Genomic DNA, 22,197 nt, shown 5'->3' on the forward strand with positions numbered 1-22,197 from the left:
GTTTGAGGCAGGACCTCTTACTCATAAGACTTGGGGCTTATAAGTACATTTATTTAATTTTTTTGAGGCAGCGTCTCTCTATTATATAGCTCTGGCTGTCCTCGAACTCTCTGTGTCAATGAGACTGGTCTCAAACCCACAGAGATGTACCTGTCTCTATAGACTAGAGGTGTGTACCACTATGCCAAGCCTTACAAAGTGTATTTAATTTCAAACAATGTAGGAAAATGTACTTTTGTGATCTTATTATAGCAGAGTAGATGGTTGTATTTTCTTTTGTATCCCTTTTGGCATTTTCTTGGTTTCCATTGTTTCTACACTACAAAAATTGCTGAAGATAACCTAGGAGGTGAGACAGCTTCGTTTCCCTGTGGAAAGGTTTGTTTTCTACTAGGACTGCCCCGCCTCTTTTTTAGATTTCAGTGTCAGTGTCGCCTTTGCTCCTTCTAACTAGAATGCCTCCCCCTCTCTCACAGTCTGTGAACTTGGGAAGATAAAATGGGAGTCAGCACTAATGAAATAGCTCCCATGCCACTTTGTCAATTTTCCTTCATCTCCTAAGTATTTATCCCCCGACCCACATCATTAGGCTGATACATTTATTTACATTTAGCTGTCTGCTCCGGGTTTTTCTTTCTTAGGAACGATCCACTTAAGGACAAGGATCATACCTTCCTTGCCTTTATTTTTGCATATTCAGTATTCAGCTTGCACCCAAGTATAAGCATAGGTGCATGTACACACTTGGAAGCTCTATTCTGGAGTCAAATCAGCAGGCTGATTAAAGAACGAGAGTGAATCTTCTCTACAGCTAGCTCTTATGGTTTATTTGTGAGAAGAAATTAAAGTGAGCACTTCTTGCTTCTCTTTTCTTCTCTTCCTTCCTTTTTTCTGTGGGACTGAGGATCAAAGCCGGGTTTTGCGCATGTTAGCTGAGTGCTCAGTGCTCTCCACTGAGCTGTGTCCTTAGCAGGAAAGCTTCCCTGGATGCTTGTGATAGGAGGCTGTACTAAGTAACAAAGAAAATTGATTCTGTCGTGGATATCATTTTGTTTTATCGAATAACTCGTTATCTATTCAAAATACTTAATTCAACTTGATATATAGTCAGGCATAGATGCAGCTAGTCATGTCGTTTTTACTGGTATCCAAATGGATGAAGGCTATTTTGGTGTTTAGTTGAACAGTTTGTACAAAGAATGTAATAGAGTCGTGTTTTTAAAAAATCTTGACTGGGGACTCAGAGGTTAAGAGCACAGGCTGCTCTTCCAGAGGTCCTGAGTTCAATTCCCAGCACCCACATGGTAGCTTACAACCATCTGTAAAGATCTGGTGCCCTCTTCTGTCATGCAATCATGCATGCAGGCAGAATACTGTATACATATTAAGTAAATACATCTTTTAAAAAATCTTGACTGGTATGGTGGTGTACAACTTTAATCCCAGCACTTCAGAGGCAGAGACAGGTGGAGTTCTTCAAGTCCAGTCTGGTCTACAGAGTGAGTTCCAGGACAGACTCTAAAGCTACAGGGAAACCCTGTCTCAAAAAAACAGAAACAAAAAAACCCTGTACTGGCTACAAGAATACATAACCAACCTGCTTTATTATCAATCAGATACTGCCTTCTGGGGTTTAGGTAGCTGCATCTTATTTGCTGAGCTACATGTAAACTTCATGGATCAAGGACAATGAATTATTTTTCTGTATTTTCCACAGTACTGCATGTAGGTAAATTCAGTAAATATTCATGAATTGCTTTTTATCACTGAATCCATCAATAGTAGAGGTGCCTCTGCACATAGACTTTTGAGATCTTTTGATTAGCTCTAGATAGACATCAAAGGAGTATAGCTAACCATTTCCTATTGGAGAAAACCTCAGCCAATGTCACTGAAGCACTTAGGGCTTTTTGGAGCTTTTCTAATTATGGCTACTTTTCTCATGAGGAATCTTACATTAATCCCCAGTTATAATGCATATGTAAAATATGTACAAAGCGAACATTTACTGATAGTAAATTACAAGGAATTCTTTTTTTTTTTTTAATTTTGATTTTTCGAGACAAGGTTTCTCTGTAGTTTTGGAGCCTGTCCTGGAACTAGCTCTGTAGACCAGGCTGGCTTCTAACTCAAAGAGATCTGCCTGCTTCTACCTCTGGAGTGCTGGGATTAAAGGCATGCCACCACCACCCGGTTTAGGAATTATTTTGTAAGGTCCAGTGAGGAGAGATTCTTGCTTTGAAGTTTATCAACTTGAGTACATTTCCCAGGACCCACATGCTGAAAGGGGAGAGCCAATTCCCGCAAAGCTGTTTACTGACACACCAACCACATGCACACACATTACACTAGATGTAAAAAAAATAAATAGAACAGTTATTTTGTGTGTGTGTGTGTATATATATATGTAAGTTTTTAAATACTAATGAAGATTACTTGAGATTATTTTCATATGAAATAAATTTTGGCTGAATATTTGATACTGTGGGACATAAAACATGTGACAATTTTCAGAGATGATTGATAGTTTGACTTTATCTTTTTCTTTTCCTGAGACAGGTTTTCTTTGTATAACGGCTCTAGCTGTCCTGAACTATCTTCTGTAGACCAGGTTGGCCTCAAATTCACAGAGATCGGCCTGCCTCTGCCTCCTGAGTGCTGGGATTAAAGGTGTGCACTACCACTGCCCAGCTTGATTTTATGATTAACAAAGCTGAGAATGCTGCTTCATATTAAAACATAGGACTAATTCCAAATTATTGGGAATTATGTCTTATTCTCAATATAAAATTTACTGAACTTTCTTTTTTACATTTAATTTAATTTAATTTTAATTTAATATTTATTTATTTTTTGAGACAGGGTTTTTCTGTATTACAGTCCTAGCTGTCCTGGAACTCGCTTTGTAGACCAAGCTGGCCTCGTACTCACTGAGATCCACTTGCCTCTGCCTCCCAAGTGCTGAGATTAAAAGCATGCACCACCATTGCCAAACTACATTCAAAATTTTTAGTGTGTGTGTGTGTGTGTGTGTGTGTGTATGTGTACACGCACCATGGCTTGTGTTTAGAAGTCTGAGGATAATTTGCAGGAGTTGGTTCTCCCTGCCTTTAGGTTTCAGGGATTAAAGGTTGTCATCAGCCTTGATAGCAAGTTCCTTTACCTGCCGAGTAATCTCCCTGCTCTCACCGAACATTTTCTTTTTAAAAATGAAACTCACTTCATCAACACATGTAGCAGTTTAAAGAAATCAAACATTCTAAAACAGCCAAACCCAATATATATTAATTTGATCCTTAGGTACTAAAAGTCTTTGTTTTCCACAGTTAAAACTGTTTCTGTAAGAACAGAAAACATGTAAAACACTTTGCAGTTCATAGCATAGTTCTTTGCAGTCGTCTTGAGTCTGAGCTAAGGCTTCAGGCAGTGCTCAGAGTACGGCATAGTGTAGTGACCTGTAGTGCACAGAAGGCGTGTTGTATGTTCTGAAACAAAGCTGCAGTGAAGTCCTGTGATGCGACATGGACGTGTGCTTCCTAAACACCTCAGAGTCGTTACTCATTTGGTCTTGAATTAGATTTTGGTCACTATATATCCAAGAACCTTTTATTTCCCATAGTGGTGATGCACTCCTTTAATCTCAGCACTCTGGAGACTGAGGCAGGCAGATGGCTCTTTGAGTTCAAGAGCAGCCCAGTCTGCATAGTGAATTCAGGGTTGGCTGGGGCTGCCCACTGAGACCCTGTCTCAAAAACGAAGTGTGGAGCAGAGAGCTCTTTTGCTGTTGCCGGTGTTTATGACCTTCACATTCTGTCACTGGACCCCCTCGTTCTGTCAAAGGAGCTGAGCTTTAGTTAGTGTAGCTGAAATGCATTCAAATGATTTAAAAATCGAGTCCTTATATCTTAAAAGATGAAAGTCCTAAAAATTTAGCCCATATGTATAGGTCACAAATCTTCAGATTACTTACAGTGAAGTTTGTTTCTAAGATTTATAAATTGAAAAATAGAACACACATTAGTTCTTTAATTGTGTACCCTGTACTACTAAACCCACGCCTTCTGCCTTTCTGGTCTTGGCGCTGCTGCTGTTTTATTTTCTCCGAGTTTAGAAGCTGAAGTGCCATTAGTCATGAGGATTCCCCAGCCATAAGACAGGGTCTTTCATCGGCCTGGAGCTCAACTGGGCTAGGCTGTCTGGGTGGCAGGCAAGCAGGATCATCCTCCGCTGTCTCCTCGGCACCAGGGTTGCAAGCAGGCCAACCACACATGGCATGGTTTCTCAAGACTGAACTCGCCTTACTCCACGCCCACCCCCAATCGATAAAAGGATAGGATGTCAGTTTGTACCCCAGGCTTGGTGTCTCACTTGCAGATGCTGGGATGGTTGTGGAAGGGCTCTGGGCTCTGGAGGTTAAGCACATTCTCTGGCTTTCTTCACTCAGGGCCAAAGCCCGAGTGTTTCTGATGGGAATCAGCTATTCTTTCAGATGGGAAAACCATGGCGTTAAAGCTTGTTTTTTTCCTAAAAAGAAAACACTAACCAGAGGAATAGACAGCCACAAAATGGAATAGAGATTTCTTGCAAGTAAATTCTTGTTTGTTGCAGAGAAAAATGTTTAGTTGCCTGAACAGGTTTTACTGATAAGGACGTTTTACATGTTTACATTCTCTGGGTAGATGTTTTTATTTATTTATTTTTTCTCAGAGTTCAGATTTTAGGTACTGGGCAGAAGAAAGTTCCTTAGATGCTAATTTACAGAAAACAGCATGGTTTAATATTTTGATGATGATAACTTTTAGCCTTTTTGAGAAAGGAATTATAATTTTTTTCATAACTAAATTTATGATTACCGTTCACTGTTTGTCTTTTAGCTTTAAATTCTCATGTTTTCAGCATGTTCAGAAAGAGTTAATCCTGAAACCGCAGGTACGAACAGGCCTAGGTATGAGAGTCTGTTGGCTTTTCAGGTACTATAAATGCTGCCTGCTCGTAACCTGACACCAGGTGAGCTGAGTGACTGATAAAGGAAAGTAGAGAAGGATGTGACAGAACTGGAATTTCAGGTGTGGGGAGGAACTGAGGCGAAGTCCTAGAGCTGTTCCTCTGGGTGTCAGCAAAAAGGCGAAAGTGTGGAAAGTCAGCCGGTTTGGTCTGATTGTGCGCTTGTTGTTTTTAAGGAACATGGTTGAGGCTAAGGTGAGCTTGACTGGGGAGAGACTTGCTCCAGCTTTGCCTAGGTCTCCAGAACCTTGTCTGAGGCATTGCACGCAGCGCCATTTGTGCTGTGTTTGTATGAAAGCAAAATCAGTTTGGACAAGGTTATAGATGCCTCACTCCCCTGTGCTGTCCCTCAGTTTTAACATGTCTGGTGGCCTTATTTCTTAGTTACATAATGACTGAAGGAAAGACAGTTGATGTAAATGAACCAGTGTCCAATATTAACTAGTCATACTGACTAGTTAACTAGTCACAAGATGTGGGAGGCAAGTGTACCCCTGAGGCCCCAGCATTTCAGAGACAGATGAAAAGGGTCTGAAGGACCCTGAGTTCAACGGCAGCCACGGCTCTGCAGAAAAATGTCTCCAAGAAACAAACAAAACCAAGCTGGTGTCATATCTGTGATGGCACAGAGATCTGGTTTATTCCTCCATTCTTTCTAAGTCACACCTCCTCTCAGAGACAGTTTTTGTCTTCCAGCTGAGTATTTGAAAAAATTAAAAGGTTAACTTCTTAAGAAGTTAGGATATCAAAGTTTGTTTTTTGTTCTTTTGAGAAAGGATCTCATGCTGGAACAGATTCTCCTGCCTCTAGCTCCCAAATACTGGGATTGCAGATGAATGCCAGCCTCGCCTGTCTTTTCAGCATTTTATTTTAAGGAAATTTTTATTTTTATTTGTGTGTATGTATGTGAGTATACCACACAACAGTGCTTAGAAATGAACTTTGGTCCTCTTAGGATAGCAGTAAGCATGTAACTCACAAGCCTCTCCAATCTCTCCAGCCCCAAGCGTTTTATTATTTATTTTGTTTTTTTGAGACAGGGTCTTACTATGTAGCCTCGACTGGCCTGGAGCTTGCCATGTAGATCTAGTAGGCCATGAACTCTTTTCTTCCCCTAAATTAATTTATTTTTATTTTATGATTATTAGTGTTTTGCCTGCACATATGACTATGTGAGGGTGTCAGATCCCCTGGAACTGGCGTTACAGACAGTTGTGAGCTGCCCTGTGGGTGCTGGGAATTGAACCCCGGGTCCTCTTGAAGAGCAGTCAGTGCTCTTAAGTGCTGAGCCATCTCTCCAGCCCCACCGCCTTGAACTCTTAGAGGTGTGATTGCCTCTGCCTTCTGAGTGCTGGGATTAAAGTTTACCATACCTGGTGTATTTTTTTAAATTAAATTATTAGTGGCCTGAATGCAGTGAGAAATGATTTGTTTACTTTGAGTATTAATTTGTGCCCCTCCCCCCATTTTATGTATGCGATACATGGCTCAGAGAGATCTTTATAGTGAGGTTTATAGTGAGATTAAGATCACTTCCTGTTTCTGCAATGTAAGTGTTCCCAGCACCTACACTGTGGCTCACCACCATCCATAACTTCAGTTCCAGTAGCTCTTATGCCCTCTTCTGACCTCCACAGGCAGCAGGCACGCATGTGGTGCTCATACATGTAGGCAGGCAAAACACTCATAAGCATAGAAAAAAATCTTAAATTATTGTCCTTTCCCCCTTTCTATGGGTAACTAAAAGGCTAATGCTGTTCCTGTCTGGAGAAATTAAATTCTGTTTACATAATGGTAATTACATTGGGTGTGGTTCCTCCCCCCGAGTTCACATTTACTTTTTAAAGATTCATATATTTTGTTTTATGTTTTATGTTTATTCTCTTGGATGTATATGAACCACATGTGTGTTTGGTGCCCACAGAGGCCAGAAGAGGGCGCTGGAGTCTCAGGAACTAGAGTTACAGTCACTTGTGAGCTGCCTGAAGTAGGTGCTGGTAATCAAACCCAGGTCCTCTGCAGGTGGCAAGCACTCTAACCCCTGAGTCATCTTTGGTCCCCGTATTCACACTTGTTACAGTAACAATGGCAGTGATACTGCACTTGAAGGGCTATTAACAACAAGTAAACATTATCTGAAAATATTTGAAGGAGTTATTAAATTGTGGTAGTGGTATAAAATGGCTTACAAGTTTTTATCATTTATTTTTATTTTTATTATTCCCCACTGTTAGGGTTGAGTGAAGCTGTCAAGTAAGAATATGGTATATGGTAGGCTTGGATATCAACAGTGATAGTAAAGCAAAGGCTTAAAGGATAAAGGAGCAATCTGCAAACCTTTCTTTCAGTTCCAGCTAAATACATGGCTAAAAGTGATCTATCCCATCAAGAGAATGCATAAAATATGCAAGACACTTGCTAATAACTGTGCTAGAGTGTGGTTAGATATTTCAGCAATGGATACTTGTATTTGGTGGTGCTGGGGATTAAACTCAGGACCTTATGGGTACAAGGGCACACACTGGGCTGTGCGTTCAGCCTCTGATACTCTGCTAATAAAAATGTGAATGAAGTTCTATTAGTATAGACAGACGGGCAGGAGGAGACTGGGCCTCTTCTCTTTGCTATTAATTGCCTGTGTCTCAGGTCAGATTGCTTTAGGCCCAAATTCTTTGCCTTTTCAATGAATGTGTAGTCCTCAGTTATTCATGTGTGGTTATTTTTCAACTCTCAAACATGTGATTCTACATTTTTAGGTTGATAGTGTGCAGACCTCAGGAAGGTTGTTCAGTTTAGTTTGGTGACCACGGACTTGGTTTTCATTTCTGTGCCTAGCATTCTAACACATTGAGAAACAGATTAGAGCCGGGCGGTGGGGGAGCACGCCTTTAATCCCACCACCACCCAGCTAAAGGTCTTAATGTATTAAGTATGTTAAAAAAAAAATCTTGCTGGGTGGTGGTGGCACATATCTAATCCCCGCACTCAGGGGGCAGAGGTAGGCCGATCTCTGTGAGTTTGAGGCCAGCCTGGTCTATAGAGCGAGTTCCAGGACAGGCTCTAAAACTACAGAGAAATCCTGTCTCGAAAAACAAACAAACAAACAAACAAAAAACAAAATAAAACTTAATGGATTTTTCATATTTTTGTATCTCAAGTGTTTCTCAGGAAATCCTATATTTTATGCTTTACATTTAATGAAGGGTTGATTTCTTATATTTGAAATACTTAACAATAAATTATACAAAAGCCATTTGAATTAAGTTGTTGTAGCCATTAATGTGAACCAGTGTTTTGTGTTTAAAATTGATAAAACCACCATTTTTTGGATGATAGGGTTCTAACTAGACTCTGATAAAATTTTTTTTTTAAATTTATTTATATAGTATATAGTGTTCTGGGCACCAGATCTCAGATCTCATTATAATGGGTGTAAGCTATCATGTGGTTGCTGGACATTGAACTCAGGACCTCCAGAACAGCAGTCAGTTCTCTTAACCTCTGAGATGTCTCCAGCCCTGATAATTTTTTTAAAAAAAATGTTTGCTTATTTTTTTTGTGTATGAGTGTTTTGCCTGCATGTATATCTGTGTACCAGGTGGGTGAGGTTGTCATATTTCCTGGGACTGGAGTTACATGTGGTTGAAGGTCACCATGTGGGTGCTGAGGTTAAATCCAGTTCCTTTACAAGAACAGCCAGTGCTCTTAACTCCTGAATCATCTCTCCAGCCCCATAAGTGAAGTTTTAAATCCAGTATAAAAGTTAGGACTTTATCAAGAGGACAACAGAATGCAAGGCACTGGGGTCAACTTAGGTTTTGTTGCTAATGGGCTACGGTGTTGGAGTTGAGCCAGTAATAGTGGCGGAGACTCTCGGTGATTATAGAAATGGGACTTAAGAAATAATTAGAGAGCTGAGGCGCACCTGTTGCGTATTTTGCACACTGTACTCAGAGCTATAATTAAGCTAATGTTTATTGAGTTCAGCGTATATACCAGGCATTCTGCACATGTATTTGCCTTTCTTTTTAAGCAGGGCTAGGGACTGGAGCCAATGTCTTTCTAGGAAGTTCTCTACCCCTGGCCTGTAGTTCGTTACCTGCATAAGTATTCACAGATGACATTCACCGCTCTAGATTTCGCTGCCGTTTATCATGCTCATTTGAAAGAACGAGCAGTCATCGAACGCATGGAAGCTTTGCTCAGGGCCACACCTCAGAGGCAGAACCCAAGTGGTCTGAGGCTAGAGTTCATGTCATTGTTTCGTTTTATGACTTTAGCTCAAATGTGAAGATTGGTGATAGATCTTAGGAGTCATAATCCTAAGCATTTCTGTGGTGTAGCTCTCCAAAGCAAAAGGCATTAGAGCTAGCCTAGGAATCTGTTTGGATGCCCAACTGGATTTCCTCCCAAAATGTGCCAATAAGGTAGCACCCGCGACTCTGTGGTAAATGAAGAGTTTTCTCCTAGTTCCTTGTTGCTTTATAATGTTGTAAAAACATGTTTGAGAACTATTATAACAGCAATGTTCTAGAATATATGACTCATTAATGTGTAAATTTAAACCGTTTGATATTATTATTGTTTGACTGTTTTAGATAAGGGCTGGTTTTGTAGCCCAGGCTGGCCTCAAACTCCAGCCTGCAATTATGGGCTTTTGCCTCCATGCCTAGCATTTAAACAAGTTGAAAATTTACTGAGGACCTTAAATTGTCTTAGAGTAGAACAGACTCCATTGCTTTCAGTCTTAATGCTCATGTTTTTTCTGCACTGGAATAACTTTAGGGAAGCATAATGGTCTGTTTTGGACATTAGACACAGTGACTCAGTCTCTGGGATGGACCTGTGATAGTTTACTGACTGGGCTTGGAGAAACTAGAAAGTAGAGTTCCCCATATACATTTACTTAAATCTGTGTCTTTAACTGTAATAGCAAAAGGGTCTGGGTGGATTTGGAAGCAAGACTGTTATTTAAGAAATGAGATTCTAGTGCCATCTGTGTTGTGCTTACAGCCCGAGATCTGGGCACCACCCTTATTTAATGAAAACTTGATTGCTGGTTTAGGATCGTATTTGTTACTAAATAAAATTAATACAGCTGAGCTATGTTATTTCAGATCAGTATCCTTGACATACATAGAAGGTACATCTGGCTTAAGAACCAGAAAGGGGGCTGGACAGTGGTGGCCTTTAATCCCGGCATTCAGGAGGCTGTGGCAGGTGCATCTCTGTGAGTTCAAGGCCAACTTGGTCTAAAGAACGAGTTCCAGGACAGGCTCCAAAGCTACAGAGAAACTGTCTTGAAAAACTAAAAAAAAAAAAAAAAAAAAAAAAAGAAAGAAAAAAAGAAAAAAAAAAGAACCAGAAAGGTTTTTCCTCAAGAACCACTTTAAAGCCACAGGATACCTGCACAGGAAGGAGGCAGAGAAGGGGGAAGGCACAGAGCATCGAGGTCTAATTAGACTAAAGAAGATGCTTTCCTTCTGATTTGAGTTAATGAGCTTCTCTATACATGTGAACAGAAACCGTGCGGATGGTAGATGGGTGATGGTGATTTGGGGTAGCCCCTGCAGATAGATTTGGGGTAGCCCCTGTTCAGGGTTATTTTTGCATGTTGTCAGTCATGTGTTGTAGTCAGGCTATTTTCATTGCTTGTCCTTATTTTTGAAATGTCCAGAGGTCACTTAGTAAAGCACAATGGAGATGTGGCTGAGGAAAAGTATGCTTTGGAACCTTATACAGATTATTTACATGGGTCCTCTGTACTTATTAGGAAAACCAGATTTTAGAATACCCTTGAACCTAACGTTTACAGAAAAACTTGTGTGTTACAAACATTCCACAATCCGGTTTGTATTTTCTTGCTCCTGGGTTTGAAGTTGGTAATAATTTCCTCTATATCAAAAGTACCTTATTTCTAAATCAAGAATATATGTAGACATATCTTGAATATTCAACGGTAGGCAGTTAAAACAGTGTTTATCACTAGCATGAACCTTCTTATCATTAGTATGGGCACACAGGTTTGATGGGTACAGAAGAAATTTAAAACTCTGGTTCTTTCCCCAGGAGAGGTTTCGGCCTGCTTGTTGATGCTTGCATACTGGTTTTCAGACAGCAAGCCCTAAAACATTTATTTGGTTGAGTTACGTGAACAGTGCTTTACAATGTGAGACATTGTGGTTAGTGTTAAACTGGCACTCCAGGCAGTAAGGGCTGTGATTTTGAAGGAAGCAGTCCTTATGGGCTGAGGATGGAGTTGGGAGGCTTTATGAAGGAACTTGGGACATACAGGCAGGAGGATCAGGCGTTCAAAGTCACTCTTGGCTACACAGCCAGTTTGAGGACCACCTGGACTACATGACACCCTCTCTGAAAAAGACAAAATGTGATTTAAACATGGAAGAATGGGAAGATAAGATTCAGAGGTGGGCGGGAACGTTCCAGGAATGGGAATAATGGGCTCCAGGAATGGGGATAATGGGAGCTAAGAAGGGAAACAAAGCTATCTTGTACAGGGGAACACATACGGCAGAACTACCCTAGAGAAACTGGGTCATGTCATAATTTGGGGCAACAATAAGTAACGTTTGTGCAAGATCAAGTATATATGTTGATACGTCTGTGCTCAATTTAAACATGAGAATATTCTTTTTTGCCTTCTCAAAAATGCCCCCCCCCAAAAAATGACCCGACTCTGTTAAAAGTCCTTTTTTTAATGCTATAGTTAAATCTCCGTTGAAGGGGTTGGGATGGGTCGGAATTGGGCACCACGGGGTTGGAACTGAGTCAGTAAAAATCTGATTTGAATTCCTAACCCTTATTTTATTTTGATTTCCAATTATGGAAATCACAGTGATCTATGCTGATCTCTAAAACCCGGAATATACAGGGAATTGACTTGACAGAAATGAGGAAATGGTGTACCTGACCTGGCTCGCTCCTGCTCATTAGATGTAAGTTCTTCAGGAAACTGACTCACCATGGCTCCTCATTCCCAGACTAGATTCTTTACAGTGAAATTGCTAGGATTAGTCACCACCCTTTACTTCAAGTTGTCATGTTTTTGAAATATTTATATTAATATTATAAAAGGTGTTTCAAATAACTAGATTTAAAAAACACAAATATTTAAAGCTAAACTTTTTGTGCCACGTTTATGCCATAAATATTTAATATTTAATACAATTGTGCTAAATACCTATGTTAATTTCCTTAGTGGTAACTTTACCTCTTACAAACACTGATATATAATGAGTTTAGCAGGCATTTTCAGAGCACTGTGGGTTGTTTTGCTCCTAAGTTGCATTTCTGTTTTTCTTCTGTTGTAAAGTGCAGCCCTTTGCATGTTCTAACTTGCCGTGACGTGGTCAAGTGCAGTTTCCTTCCTGTTGCTTGTGCTACAGATAAGGCTGCATTTCAGTGCTTTCGAAAAGAAGCCCCTGAAGACGGGGTCAGTCTGGTAACTTCCAGCGTTTTTACTCACTGCAGGTTTTCAGGGACAGAAAAGTAGTAGGCTTGGATTTCTGCTCACTTTATAAAGCTCATAAAACAGCATTTACAACTTTACAACCTTTAACTGTCTTCATACATACATATAGTTGGGGATGGTGCTTGCACATTGCTATTAAGGACAAAGAGTCCATTATGAAATCATTTAGAGAGTAGTGGCTAATGTACATGTAGGTGATTTGCTGGGTTAGTGGAAAGAATGTAATTGTTTATATATCTTCTGCTGGGATTTAAAATTTCCTAATCATTACTGGACACCCCCCTCCCCGCGTGCACGCGCACCCACACACCCACACACACACACCACATACTCAGCACTTTAACTCAAGAATAGCTTGGGGAAGAAAGAAAAAGTAACTAGGAGAGATTTTATCTGAGGAATGAAGCCTTCAAAGAAAGTGTGCCTTTAAAAACAAAAGCCTGTGTTTACTCCCCGTGTTGGTTTTACTTAAGAGCAACAATGACACTCTGAGCATTGTACTGCGTCACTTGTTACATTTTAGCCAGGATGGGTGATTGCCTTTTCACTAATGTAAGCTTTTGTTTTTCAGGGCTAAGAAGACCAAGAGAATTATTTCAGAAAAAGTGCAGGTTTGCTAGAATGTCAATGAACGGAGAAAACCTGAAGCACTGCTTTCTCTGAGGCCTGGGTCTGCAGGAACTGCACAGACTTGCCTGGGGGGCTTTACCACACCTTCCTGCACCCCACTGCTCCAGACTTGAACCTGTTGGGACTCTCATGTGGATCTAAGGGGAATGCTTTACTATGGCTGCTGTTGTCCAACAGAACGACCTAGTGTTTGAATTTGCAAGTAACGTCATGGAGGATGAACAGCAGGTGAGCCAGGAAAAAAAATGGGTTTAGTACATTTCTTAGGAGTTTTTATTGGTATCAGAATATTATTTACTTTGATAATAGGAATACTATCAATTTTTTTTCTGAAATAAAAATTTAGAAATTAAATATTTGCCAATAATGCCATTTCATATTTTAAGTATCAATTAATTCACTGTATATAAATGCTACCCTTAGTTTTGATGTAGTAACAAGGAAATATTTGTGGTTCATCTTGTTTTTCTAAATTGAGACCAAATAGTAACTACCCCAAGTATAATATTTCAAATTACTTTAAAAAGTTCTAGAGAACATACCAATATTTATAGTTAATCTTTTAATTATGGGCTATTTTTTCAAGGAAATTAATCAACTTGGCCATCTCATAATCACATTTCTCAGTCCAACGAATATGATCCCGACGAAGTTTCCTAACTCTTCCAGACCTGGATTTGTCTTCTGTAGGGGAATTGAGCCAACACTTTTGAAGTTACTTTTCACGGAGTGTGTGTGTGTATGTGTGTGTGTGTGTAGTGGAATATATACGTATATGTGGAATATATGCTGTGTCAGTTATTGTCTTTACATGAATTAAGACCTCAAGATACTGAGGTAAAGGATTTAAACATAACTTTGATCCTCTGATCCTCCCACAGAGGGTAGAATGGAATCTCTTGGAACTTCATAATTTACTTAGTTTAAAATAGGCAAGGATGTGAGAGGTGGTGTGGGAATTAATGTGTTGAGCTGAATTAGTTTCCTTTTAAGAAGCAGTGGGGGCTGAGTGGTGGTGGTGGTGCGTGCCTTCAATCTCAGCACTTGGGAGGCAGAGGGAGACAGATCTCTGTTAGTTCAAGGCCAGCCCGGTCTACAGAATGAGTTCCAGGACAGCTAGGGCTGTTATGTTACACAGAGAAACCAAAAAGCCAAAAAAAAAAAAAAAAAAATGCTCTATAAGGTTGATTTATAGGATAAGCCTGGTCTCAAAACTTTAATCAGAACAATTTTAATATATGTTTTTACTCTAGAAACATAGTTATTACAAATAATAAAATTGATTCTTAGTTTTGGCGGGACATTGCAGTTTCTTAGCTCCTTGTATTATGTACTGAAGTGATACAATACAAAAAGTGAGAATTTGGACTCAGTTGCCTTAAAATCAAGATGGTAGTCAACTGACGGGAAAAAAGAGTTACAACGAAAAGCATATTAATATAGATAGGAATTTAATCTAATGACAGTAGAAGGGAGATTCTCAGAGGAGAGAGTGGTTTTGGCTTGTTTTAAGACAGGATGTTTGTGTACATACTAAAGTTTGAAAAACAGTGTGCTGGCTGTGGCTTCTTCATGGATAAAAGGCCCCGTGATAGGTCCCGGGCTTGGTGTGGTAAGGTTTGATGTGGCATAGACAACAGCCCTGAGCGGCTCACCGGCTCACTCTTGACCACAGACGTACATTGTACAAACAGACATAGAGGTGTATTGACAGCAGTGCTTGTGCGCTCACTGTCGTGGGTGTACTTCCGGTATCTTAGCTTTTTATACTTTTCTATGTCTTTGGGAAGGGTCTTGGTGGCTTCACCCCCACCCCCACTTTGTTACTTTTATTTTGTTTACTTATTCATTTTGTTTGTGTTTTGTTTATCTGAGACAGGGTCTCACTATGTAGTTCTGGTTGGCCTAAAGCTCCTTCTGGAGACCAGGCTGGCCTCAGATTCACAGATATCTGCTTTCCAAGTGTTGGGACTAAAGACGTGTGTTACCATTTACAACAATTTTTAATTTTTTTGAGAAAAGGTCTTACTGTGTTGTCCTGGCTTGCCTAGAACTGCCTGTTGAGACCAGGGTGACCTCAAATTCAGAGATCTGCCTATCGCTACCTCCCAAGTGCTAGGATTAAAGGTGTTTACCACCATTCCCGGCTCACTTTCTAGTTTTTTGAGATAATAGTCTCATATAGCAGTGAAAGCTTTGAATGCTTGGTTTTCAGACTCCCGATTCTGGGATTGGAGACATGACCACCACACCTGCCATCTTTCCTCTCCTCCTTTTCTCTTTTCACATCACTTTTCCTCTTTTCTCTCCTTTATACACTTAAAGACTTTATATATTAACCTATGAAAGAAATGCCAACAGCCTTATTTTTTGTGATGAGGAAATCGAGGCATAAAGTAGTTAAGTAATGTGCTCCAAACCATATAGCTAGTTTATAAGAGCTACAACTTGAACCCATGTAGTTTGACTTTCAATAATGTGTCCTTCTGGCTTGCTCTAGTTGGTGTTGAGTTCAGGAGTATCCATTGCTTGTATTACCAAATTATTTAAACTGTGGCTCTGTCTCCTTGTTTGGTTTTGTTTTCATTTTTTATTTATTTATTTTTGTTTTTTTGTTTTTGTTTTTCGAGACAGGGTTTCTCTGTGGCTTTGGAGCCTGTCCTGGAACTAGCTCTGTAGACCAGGCTGGTCTCGAACTCCCAGAGATCCGCCTGCCTCTGCCTCCCGAGTGCTGGGATTAATGGCGTGTGCCACCATCGCCTGGCTGTTTTCATTTTTTAAAAAAGATTTCTTTCTTTATTATGCATACAGTGTTCAGTTTCCATGTATGCCCACATGCCAGAAGAGGGCACCAGATCTCATTACAGATGATTGTGAGCCACCATGTGGTTGCTGGGAATTGAACTCAGAACCTCTGGAAGAGCAGCCTGTGCTCTTAACCACTGAGTCGTCTCTCCAGCCCCTGTTTTGTTTTCATTTTTATTCATTAATTTTGAGCTAAGATTTTTTCCCTTTTCTATGTAACAGCTCTGGCTGCCCTAGAATTCATGTTGTAGACCAGGCTGGCCTTGAATTTAAAGAAATCTGCCTGCTTCTGCCTTCTGAGTGCTGAGAGTAAAGGCATGCACCACCATGCCTCACCAAAATAAGATCTTCTTATGTAGTCCGTGCTAGCCTTGGATTTAAGATCTCCCTGCGTTCATCTTCTGAGTTCTTGCAATAAGGATTATTGGCATGTGCCACCATAACTGGCTTAGTTTAATTTGTATTCTTACATGAAATAATGACTTACCAGTGTAAAAGTCATAAATACAAAATACATACACTGTGTCAGATGTGGCAGCCTATACCTGTAATCCTACCACTCAGATGGCTGAGGCAGGAGGATTAGGACTTCAGTACCAGCCTCTGCTACAAGATGAAATTGGGGCACATAAAATTGACTTTATAGTATTTATTTTTCCTATGTGCGAGTGGCACGCTGTTTACCCTGTCAGCCCTTAACCATAACCAATACATATAAAACTTTTCATATGTATATAGTATGGCAATGAAAAGCTTTGGGAATGCTCCTACCACGCTGTCTGTCGTGGCAGTGGTGGTGAAGAACTGAAATACTGAAATCAGAATGCATGGGTTGAATACTGGTTCTGGTCTTAGTTTATTGCTCTGACCTATGCACGTTACTTAACCCCTTGTGCTTTGATTTCCTCAACTGCATGGTAAGAATGAGAATGAATGAAAGGACCTAAATTGTAGGGCTGATGGGAGGGGTGGATGAGTGGATGCTTTGAGAGCCGTTCCTAGCGCAGAGCTTATATTGACCAAGTACTTTCATCTTTTCAGTGCCCCTATATGTTTATACAGTGTGTGTTTAGATAGTTGTGCCAAGGACAGCTGAAAATCATTAAAAATGGGATTATTGCTGGGTGTAGTGGCATATGCTTTTAACGCCAGCGCGTCAGAGGCAGAGCCAGGTGGATCCCCGTGAGTTTGAGTTCTGGTCTACGTAGAGAGTTCTAGGTCAGTTAGAGCCTCATAGTGAGGCACTGTCTTTAAAAAACAACACAAAACAGAAAACAAAAAAAGAATTACTGTATTTACTAAAAGATTGATATAAAACATCCGCCTCAGATATGGCATCAGTTTCCACAAGCAGTGTGTTTCCCATATTGTTTCTAACACAAATCCTCTTTATTTTATGAGTCCTCTATTGGTTGAAAAATGACATTTTACCATTTTAATGTGCATTTTCATAAGTGCTAGTAGTGAGGTAGCTTATTGTTTTTTAATTTTATTTATTGAGCACATTAACTTTCTTTGCGTTACTTACTGTCCTATTGCCCAATACTTCTTTATAAATACATATATTAGAACCATTATCTTCTCAACATTTTCTACAGAATGTGTAATTTGGTTTTTCTTTAGACATTTCCTCCAATTCTAGTAATAATTTTAATTATGTGATATGCCATATGGAAATTTCAAAAGTTTAACTAAAATTTATTACTATGATGAATTAATCTTATTAATTTTTTTCTTAGCTTCCTCTGAAGAAAAATTCTTTTAACACTAGTATAAGGTTTTCTTCTAGTATGTCTCACGCCTTTAGCTCATCGGCTCATCTGAGGCCCGTGCCACAGTGATCTGATAACTCCCTCCCCTCTGCTGTCGTGGGAGTTACAAAATGTTTCCCACCCTCAAACTGTCAACCTCGTTTATATATTGAATTACATAAAATTCAGACTTGCTAATGTATTGTTTAATTGAAGTATTTTTATATTGTGCCAATATCACATTGTTTTAATTATCACTTTCTAGATTTGATATATGATACACTTTTTTTTTTTTTTTTTTGGTTTTTCGAGACAGGGTTTCTCTGTGGTTTTGGAGCCTGTCCTGGAACTAGCTCTTGTAGACCAGGCTGGTCTCGAACTCACAGAGATCCGCCTGCCTCTGCCTCCCGAGTGCTGGGATTAAAGGCGTGTGCCACCACGGCCCGGCTATATGATACACTTCAAAGGGTGGTTGGTGTATGCTGTCTACCACTTTCAGCCTTGAAAACCATTCCTTTGCTTTCTGTCCTTGTATATTTGCATATTGTGAGAGGCATAAATGGAATCATAGGATACATTTTCTTGTGGCTGGATCCCTTCCTCCTTCCTCCCCCTCTCCATATTGGGAATTAAACTGCTCCTTCTGGGCAGACTGACTAGTACGCATCGGCAATATGGCACAGTGCTGTGCAGCTTCAGTGGAGTGAGCTGCCTTAACATGGCAGCTGCTTGCACCATAACTTTGTTAGGGTTATCATTTTAAACTGCTTTCAAAAATAGAGACTAGAGGGCTGCAGACATGGCTTAGCCTCTTCATTTTCTGAAGTACAACATTATAACATTACGTGTTTCTGGTAGCTAGAAGACCTAGAGTTGTTCACCTCTGATAGCTTTTGTCACCAAGTTGAAAAGTCACCCTGAATCAGCACTCTTCAGCATTACATTTAATCTATGTTTGGGTTCTAATTCTGATTCATACATTCTTTGAGAGTACCTATTAAGGGTTAAAGGCCACGCCAGTCAGTTTAAAATTGTATAAGCTCATTTGTCTTTTTGTCTGTCTGTCTGTCCGTCCGTCCGTCCGTCCGTCCATCCATCCATCCATCCATCCATTGTGTTTGCACCATGGTACAGATATGGAGGTCAGAGGACCTTTATAGGAGTTGGTTCTCTCTTTTCACTCAATGGGGCCTGAGGATCAAACTCAGGTTGTTAGACATGGTGGCAGGGATCGTAACCCAGTGAGCCACCTCTCTGGCCAAATGCCAGTTTTGGGGATTGTTTATTTCAACAGTGTATGTTTGTAATCCAGAATTTGGGAGGTTCAGGCATGAGGATCAGTGGTAGAGCTTGCCTAACACAAGAGGTCCAGCTCCTAATTCCCAAAAAGCAGCAAAAGGAAAACAGGAACCAAAAGGGATTTCCTGTTTTTATTTAAGTAAAATATTAAGCAATTTTATCAGTTTATTTTTCTTGCTTACTTATTATATGCCTTGCAGTATAAAATGTTACTTAGCTCCATGTTATTTAATTCCTATAATTTTTTTTTTTGAATTTTTGAGACAGGGTTTCTCTGTAGCTTTTTTTGGTTCCGGTCCTGGAACTAGCTCTTGTAGACCAGGCTGTCCTGGAACTAGCTCCTGTAGACCAGGCTGGCCTCGAACTCACAGAGATCCACCTGCCTCTGCCTCTGCTGGGATTAAAGGCGTGCGCCACCACCGCCCGGCTTAATTCCTATAATTTTTAAAGATAGTCTTACCTTTTTTTATTTTCAAGTAGACCCAGAAAGTAAAATAAAATAAAAAAAACAACTTTGAGAACCTGGGTAATTTGAACCTCATCAGCAAAGTTGTTTTTTGTTTGAGTGTGTTCACATCCCCAGCTAGAGATGGACTGTTTCCTGTTCTACCGTCTTGTCACATTCGTAAAGGCAGTGCATTGGCGCGTGGCAGAACACTGTCACTGGTCACTGTGATGGGATGAAGTGCTAATGTTTGTTTGTTGTTGATTTGTTTGTTTGTTTGTTTTCAGACACAGAAGTGTAGGAAGTCATTTCAAGAATAAATCACAGATTTTCAGAGTGGTGTCTTCAAGGTTGAAAGCTTGGGCGTGGCCTCTGAGTCTGATTGGAAAGCAGGGCACAGGAGTTTGCCTTGAAGATTTATTTTCATAAGTGTACTGTGTTTAGTTTGTGTGTTTACTGAAGAAGTCTGGAGTTGAGGAGGGTTTGAAGATGATGGGAGGAATGAGGCACCAGCCCAGCTGGGGTGTGTGTATGCAGTGTGCGTCTGTCTGTCTGTCTGCCTATTTGATCCGGACATATGAACTACTGAAAGTGTGCCTATCGTGTACTTGTTATTTAGAAGAAGTATCTGCATTGAGGGAATTTAACAAAGGCGTTTCTCCCTGCTGTTTGGGGAAAACGTTGCTCTGGCAGCTCTTTTCTAGAGGGCTGTGGCGGGATGTTTCACAATTGCCCTGGAGCAGATTGAGAGCTGCTTTTAGGGAAACTTGGCAAACAAGTTATGTGAGTGCGCTTGTGTTTTTAATATCCGAACGCCTGTTGGACACGTAAACTTGCTTAACAGCACTGAAGTAGTACTCTGTAGTTTTCAGGGCTGCTCGAGTGAGGGAAATAAAAGACTTTTATTAGCAGAAGCACACACGGTGCTGCTTCCATGGTCCCTTCACTTCTCCTTTAGTTGATGATATTGGCTCATAACCTACGAGATGAACCACAACCAGGGGAAGCTACCGGGGGCAGTGTCGAAATCTGAGGAACTGTCTTTGGTTTGATTTATTATTGCTAAAATTTTGGCTGAAATTTTGCTTTCAACATATGCTCTAGGGATTACCTGTACATGATATGTTCTTTTTTTTCCCTTGAGCCTTTAAGATTGTTAGAAAGTTAGAAAACCTATGAAACTCAGTTTTTCTCACTATAGCAAAACAGAGGCTTTAAAAACTGATTTGATAGAATTTTGAATCCAGGGAATCTTTCTTCTCCAGGGTTTGTGGTTTACTTTGGTTCTGTTCCATAAACAAAGTGAAAATCATTTACAAATGCCAAGTAGCAAAAGACCCATTAACATATCTGTTTAGATTTCCAGTACTCAGAGATTTGCATAAATGATAAGAGCTGACCCAGTTTAGGCAATGCAGATTTGAATGATTCTTCCTGTCAGTGTTTCTATACGCCGAGGGCAAACTGGACCCATCTGGGGAATTTTATTTATAGGCCCTGGCCATATCCCTGGATACTCTGGATTATCTGGTATTCATTTGCTGTTTTAAAATGTTTCCCGATGTAGAGACAAGGTTAAGTAATGCTAAAATTTAGTGAAATTCTTTCTCAAATAATACCTACCTAGAACTGGGGTATGACTCAGTGGTACAGTGTCTGCTTAGCATGTGTGATTTATCTGAGTTTATCCTCAGATTTCCAAGGATATGATTGGCTTCAAGAGGGTAGAAAAAATGATTAATTTGTGTAAATGAGGAAAGCTTTTAGACATGTTTGGAGAACATTAATTTTTTTTTTTTTTGAGAAAGGGGCTCAAGTAGCACAGGCTAGCCTAAAACTTCTCATAGAGATAAGGATGTCCTTGATTTATCAGAGAGTGGCTTGAGAAGGGTGAGAAGGTTTGGAAATTGTGACCTTGTTAGAGTAGGTGTGGCCTTGATGGAGGAAGTCTGGAACTGGGTTTTGAGGCTTCAAAAGCCCACCTCCTCTTCCGCGCTCTCTCTCTTGGCCTGTGAATCAGGATGTAGCTCTCAGCTACTGCTCCAGTGCCATGAGTTCTGCCATGCTCCCACCACGATGAAATTGGACTAAACCTCTGCAATTGTAAGCAAGCCCCAGTTAAATGCTGTCTTTGATAAGACTTGCCTTGGCCGTGGTGTCCCTTTTTAGCAATAGAGCAGTACCAAGAAAGACTGTCACTTTATTTCTTTAGGGTGTAGTTGAGGGATAACACTCGCCTGCATGCTCAAAGTCCTGGGTTTGATCCCAACACAACAATAAATAATCATCAGCAATAGTAAATAAGTAATACTAAAGGTAGTTTTGTAAAAGAAACTACAGATATTCTTTAGCTGTCACTAGTCTCATCATAACTTTTTAAATTTTATTTTATTTTTGAGTTGGTGCTGTATAAGTTGGCTTCAAATTGCTGTGGTCAAGTTAGTCTTTGTCTCGGTCTCCCCAGTATCTGGGACTGCGGTGGGGGGTGGGGTGGGGATGCTGTGCTCACCGCTTGAACCTTTGTCATGAAGTTCTTTTCTGAAATCAGTCCTGGAAAAGAGTTAGGTTTAGACAATGCAGAAAAAAAAGGGGGGGGGTGTTCAAATATAAAGTCTACACTAAATTTAAAACCAGCAGTAAATTTATATATGTCTTCATTTTATTTTCATAAGCTTTTGGTATTGGGATAAAGGAAACCAGTGTTCAAACAGTAGACTTAAAGCGAAATTGAGTCTTATTAGGGGTGGAATTTGTTTAACTTACCCCTCTTC

The 22,197-nt window shown here is 40.1% G+C and overlaps 1 protein-coding gene across 3 annotated transcripts in view; it reads left to right on the forward strand.

Moving 5' to 3' along the window:
- Positions 1 to 22,197, forward strand: part of Elf1 (E74 like ETS transcription factor 1) — a 90,592-nt gene that overhangs the window by 39,382 nt on the left and 29,013 nt on the right. For all 3 annotated transcript variants that reach the window (XM_041670595.1, XM_041670612.1, XM_041670603.1), the window contains exon 2: positions 13,068 to 13,354. In XM_041670595.1, coding sequence (XP_041526529.1) covers positions 13,283 to 13,354 — 72 coding nt within the window. In that variant the 5' untranslated portion in view covers positions 13,068 to 13,282. The remainder of the gene's footprint in view (positions 1 to 13,067; positions 13,355 to 22,197) is intronic.

This window comes from Microtus oregoni, unplaced genomic scaffold (assembly GCF_018167655.1).
Source record: "Microtus oregoni isolate MIOR12 unplaced genomic scaffold, Mior012 000001F_ref0000356, whole genome shotgun sequence".
NCBI classification, from domain to species: domain Eukaryota; kingdom Metazoa; phylum Chordata; class Mammalia; order Rodentia; family Cricetidae; genus Microtus; species Microtus oregoni.